The 5,773-nt window shown below is 37.0% G+C and overlaps 1 protein-coding gene across 1 annotated transcript in view; it reads left to right on the plus strand.

Moving 5' to 3' along the window:
- LOC106867603 (electron transfer flavoprotein subunit beta) overlaps nucleotides 1-1,977 on the plus strand; it is a 6,605-nt gene extending 4,628 nt beyond the window's left edge. The window contains exons 5-7 of the mRNA XM_014912519.2: nucleotides 142-300; nucleotides 908-1,090; nucleotides 1,822-1,977. Of these exons, the coding sequence (XP_014768005.1) occupies nucleotides 142-300; nucleotides 908-1,084 (336 nt within the window). The 3' untranslated portion in view covers nucleotides 1,085-1,090; nucleotides 1,822-1,977. The remainder of the gene's footprint in view (nucleotides 1-141; nucleotides 301-907; nucleotides 1,091-1,821) is intronic.
- Nucleotides 1,978-5,773: the final 3,796 nt, after the last annotated feature.

The following is a 5,773-nucleotide window of genomic DNA, read 5'->3' on the forward strand; positions in this document are numbered from 1 at the left end:
GATAGGGGTTGCAAAAGATAATTTTTTTTAAAAACTTTCTTTGGGGTTGAATTCTGAAAAGAAATTTTTTTTTTTTTTTTTTTGAGTGAACAAAATGAAAGAAATGAAATTAATTTTAAAATATTTGTTTTATTTGTAAAGGCAACATTTGCATCTAAAGTTGCTCTAAAGGAGGGTTTGATGACTGTAACCCGTGAAATTGATGGTGGATTAGAAGATATTGAAGTAAAATTACCTGCAGTTGTCAGTGCTGATCTTAGGCTTAATGAACCTCGTTATGCAACACTGCCAAACATTATGGTAAGTGAAATTTTTTTACTGAACATCAACTGATAAGGAATAATATATGAAGAAGACTCTGGTTTCAATTTAATCCCCTCCTGGGGTATTTAGTAAAACAAAAATATTTTGTATCAAACAACGAAATTTGAAATTGTAAAAAAAATAAATTCATAAATTTCTAACCTATTCATTTTCCTTCATTTTTTTTTACAATTGAAATCATCATCATTATCCAAAATGCTTTGTGGTATTTCACTTGTGACTGCATTCTGGGTTCAAATTCCATTGAGGTTGGCTTTGCTTTTCATCCTTTTGGGGTCAATAAATTAAGTACCAGTGAAACACTGGGGTCCATGTAATTGACTATCCCCCCTCCCCTAAATTTTAGGCCTTGTGCCTAGAGTAGAATGGATTATTATTATTTTTGTCTGCCACTATGTTCTGAGTTCAAATTCTGCCGAGGTCGACTTTGCCTTTCATCCTTTTGGGGGTCGATTAAATAAGTACCAGTTACACACTGGGGTTGATGTAATCAACTTAATCCCTTCCCCCAAACAAAAAATTTGGAATCATTATTATTATTATCTACTTTTGATTACTTTTAACATTCACTTATCTCACACAGAAAGCTAAAAAGAAGCCTTTAGCCAAGAAGAAAGCTGCTGATTTTGGTGTTGACTTAACTCCTAAGCACAAGATAATCTCCATTGAGGACCCTCCAGTCAGAGAAGCTGGTCAAAAGGTGGAATCAGTTGAAGATTTAGTAGAGAAACTGAAGGCTGCTGGTTTAGTCAAAACGTAAGATTAGGTAAGGCCTCCGTTTTCTTAAATCATCATCATCTGTTTTCCAGGAGGCATCAGTCTCATTTTCGTAAATATTTCATGGTTTTTGTCGCTGTTATTTAGCCCCAGGTCAATCATGATCCAGTAATCCTGTGTTTAATGATATTCCTATTGTGACCATTCCTCCACATTTTTTTACAGACAGTGAATCTAAGACTACATTATCCACTTATGGTTATGTGTAATTTGAGGGAGATTTGGTTGCTATTTCAAGTAACCATGTAGTCTCCCTCATTGACTTATTGTTTCATCATTACCATCATATATAACTTCCCATTTCAGTGCTTATATGGATTGTGGAGAGACCCACTGCAGGTTGAGTTTCTGGGGTGTAGGTGTCTGCTGATTAAAAGATCAGAAATCCCTATGTTGCTACTAGTATTGTACTTCCCACTCCACCTACATGAATGTCTCAATTTTAAAACAAATCCTACATGTTACAATAATAGATATCCTGCCTGTCACAGCAACAGGATTTCTAATAATGTTCCTGTGAGTATAACGTGAATGTTACAGTCTTAATGACTCCATGTTTCTAAAAAATGGTCCCTTAGATCTCACACCTCCAAGGGTTTGTATGGCATCAAATTCTGCATAGTTGAATATTTATGTTTTGTATGTATAAAGAAAAATACATGTTTGTGCACTGTCGTTTGGTAAATAAGCAATCATTTCTTGTTTTACTATATTTTCCAGGTTCAAATTAAGAAATCTTTGAAGACAAATTAAGTAGACCCTGGTCACCAAAATAGAGTTCGGATTTGAAAGAAAATCAAATGATTTCCTTACATCAAATTTTTTGTTTTATTGATTTATTGCAATTTATACAATAAAAACTGTTATTCTGTATAAGTGAAGAGTTTTGTTGTTGATTCTTGTTGTTATGTGAAGAAAGAAGTTGAAAGGAGGAATGTTGTGTTGTACAGTTTACCAATGACTGAATTGTTATGTGTGCTTGTAAAAATAGCATGATCACTTTTGTTAGAGGTGGTGATCACATCTGGCTGACCACATGCTGTGGAAACCTCAACTGCTTGCCCACCCAATCGGCATGCAGCTGCCTACCTGAGGCCTTGCAGAGAAGGTCTCCATCCTTGTTTAGAACTTTGTGCAGAGTTTTTCTCAAGTTGTGACGATTTAAAGGAAGAATGGGCCTTTGTGATGTTTGTGTTTATAACAATGGCTATGCTCTCATCAACTGCTTTGAGTACCTTGTCGTTTCACCAATGATAACAATTTCTGATTAATTAGTGAGATGATGTAAAGATCCTGTTTCAGAGCCAATCAAGAAGGAAGGTATCTCACTCTTGTTCCAGATGAGAAGGTTTACAGGGCTTTGTAGGGCATCATAGACAACTGCTGGCAGATGAGAATGCAACTTGTATTCTCAAAATAGAAAAATTCATATAGATATAATCAGTTATTGCAGGTTTCTTTTTCCGATTGTCCTGCTTAAGGCATGCAATGCCTGAGTTATTTAAATCTGACAGTTATATTTCTATTTCAATAAACTTGTTTCCTATACATCTTAATTTTAACACTTTATCCCATATTTTTTTTACTAAACATAATCGTGAGAACGAAATGCTTCTGCTCAAAAAAGAAATGTTTTTAGTGATCTATTGTTTTTTTTTTTTAACTTTTCACTCTATTATTTATGGTTTAGATATTTCATACTTATTGGTCGAGCACATCTATCTGAAAGTAAGGCTTTTAATCACAAGTCTGCTCGTTGAAAGCTGACCTGCAACGGCGGCTCATCAATAACTGCTCAGATTAAGTTTGCTGTGTTGAGACCCAAGTGTCCGTGGATAACAATCACACGAGACTTATCTCCCCTAGAATGAAGATATCGATCAATAACACAGAATTGTATTTACAGATTTATCTCCCCTGGCAATACTAGCTTCGGACATGAATTAGCTGTTCAAATGACAGACAGACAGTCTTACGGCGAGTCTGACGACTAATCTTACAAAGAATGGTCCTAGAAGAAGCGGGGCTATCTCTACTTGACAGCTCGAGTTGCTAGAAATTGCAATAAGATCATTCTATAAGTAGATGACAGCTTTACACTACGAAAGGACATGCTTGGGAAGAAAGAATTGAAAGGAATTGCACAAAATATTGGGAAGTGCTAGGACAGGGGCTGGAAGACTCGCTTTGAGCTCACAGAAATGGTCTCTAAAGGACGCTTGTGTTGATAAGTCTTTGCTCAAATGGGTTTTATTGGGGGCATTCAATCTATAAGCTAAGTTGCAGAGTTAGCAAGTGGCTTTCGATTATCAGTGGGGTTTAAATGTTGGGATGTAAATCCAGATCTAATCAACTCCAGATTAGGACACTTTGATTTGAGTTTCTGGTGGCGAAAAACCCAAAGCATCAGACAACCCTAGGTCACATCACTGATAATGTATTGGAGCAGATCCAAGAAACATATTTTGCCAATAATAATAACAATAATCCTTTCCAGGAATGTATGGAAACAAGTATATTGTTGTCAGGTATTAAATGGTTAATATATTTATACTATAGCAACGAACATATGTCCGTCCGTCCGTCCGTCCGTCCATCCATCCATACATGCATACCCAATAATAATTGGAGCACTAGGTTTTGTTAGTAAATGCTTAAAGGAGAATCTGGATAAACTAGGATTTTTAGACAGAGAAATCAACTGGCTGATTCATACATTACAGTCAATAGCATGTATGTCTCTTCTATTTTTTAATTATTATAAATCTTCCACTGAGGAGAAAGCCAGTTTCCAACAAAGATACAAGGCTCCATCTTTGGGATGTAATTAACTCAAACAAATTCACATTTGGAACTTGAGAAAAGGCTTGAATATCTTTACTGTTCCACTCACAGATTGCACTTGCTACACCATCATGAAATAATTTGATTATTGATACAAAGTGATCCGGACATCCAAATTTGCCAAGTATTTTCCATAGCAAGGCCCTATTCCCAGTATCAAACGCCTTGGTTAAATCAATGAATTAAGGGAAAGAACTCGCAAAATTTTAATTTATCAAAATTTTGAGTTTGAAAGATACGGTGGTGGGAGTGAGTATGTTTCATAGTAGCTATGGTTACATGATGAATGTCTTACAGCTTAAACGAGTATCTTGCGTGGGGGTCATATAGATTTTTAGCACAAATGGTAAAGTCTCGATAAGACAAGGAAACTTGTATGGAATGGCATTGAATTCGTTGAAGTAGGAATTAAAGGAGATCAATGAAGACAAAGAGGTGCGGTTTGTGTGGAATTGTTGAGTGAGGAGCTGGCAGCCGTGTATGGAGGGGAGTGTGTGGACTTGTATAGGCAATGGAATGTGCAGCAGCAGTAGTAGTAGTAGTAGTTAACCCTATTGTATGTCTCCCTACTCAAGGTGTATAGTATACAATGCACCTCCTGTCTCCCTTCGCTTGCTAAAATGCTTTCCTGGTTCATCTTCTGACCCCGTCGCCGTCTCGAAGGGATTCTCTTCTCTTTTACCCTCTTATGGGGTTTAACTTTCTGACTTCCTCCATGAAAGGGATCAAGAGTTGAATGTGGGCGATGGGTTCCCCTCTATTCCTTGCCTTGGACGTCCCTTCGTTGGCTCCAACAATAAAAATAAAAACAACCGCAAAAACAGCTGTAACAACAACAGTAACAGCAACAACAAGAAATAGTTGAAGACGACGTTTGTCAGAGGAATTAGTGCGTTGGTTGTTTCTAGGCAACAGCCATCGTTGTTAGTTACACGGAAAGACCAGAGGAAGCTTAAAGCTTTTAGTTTTAATATAATCTACAAAACAGTCACTTGTTTATTTGTCTCTGAACGAAAACACACATGAAATAGAGTATCACACACACACACACACTCATACACACACACACACACACACACACACACACACACACACACACACACACATACACGCATACACACACATATAGACGTACACACACATTCACAAAGACGTACATACACCAACTGAAAATGTCGACTAAGAAGAAATCTGGCAAAACTGCCAAAAAACCTGCCAAAAAAGATGGTTTGACTTCATTTTATTTTTTGACGTTAGATTATGTTGCTGTTGTTGTTGTCGTCGTCGACTTCGTGTTGTTGTTGCCGATGTTTTCAATCCCCTTGTTGTCGTTGTTCTTGTTATTGTTGATGTTGTTTCAACCTCCAGGTGAGCCCTTTTTAGCGAATCTGGGAGTAAACAATAACAATCCCATCATACACTCACGCATAGTGTATCTAGGATTACGTTATTCAGAGAGACCTTCTAGTTTTAAAACTATTGACCGAAATTTGAGGAAGATTTGGCTGCTCTTTCAAGCAAGACAAACGTCTCTTCTTTCTTACCGATCAGTGTCAGCCTGTCCCCCCTCCCCCTGTCTCTTGCTTCTGTTGGTTTGCTTCTGGTGTTCTTGCTTTGGCGTTGTTTCCATTACAGCATCGTCACTTTTTATTCCGACGAAAGAGATTAGTATTAAAAACCAACATACTTTTGCACATGGATTGAGTACTCCTTTCCTCATCCATAAGTGACTTGTGAATACACACATACACATACATATACATACATATATATATATATATATATGTGTGTGTGTGTGTGTGTGTGTGTGTGTGTGTGTGTGTGTGTG

The sequence above is a fragment of the Octopus bimaculoides genome, chromosome 20 (assembly GCF_001194135.2).
Source record: "Octopus bimaculoides isolate UCB-OBI-ISO-001 chromosome 20, ASM119413v2, whole genome shotgun sequence".
Taxonomy (NCBI): Eukaryota; Metazoa; Mollusca; class Cephalopoda; order Octopoda; family Octopodidae; genus Octopus; species Octopus bimaculoides.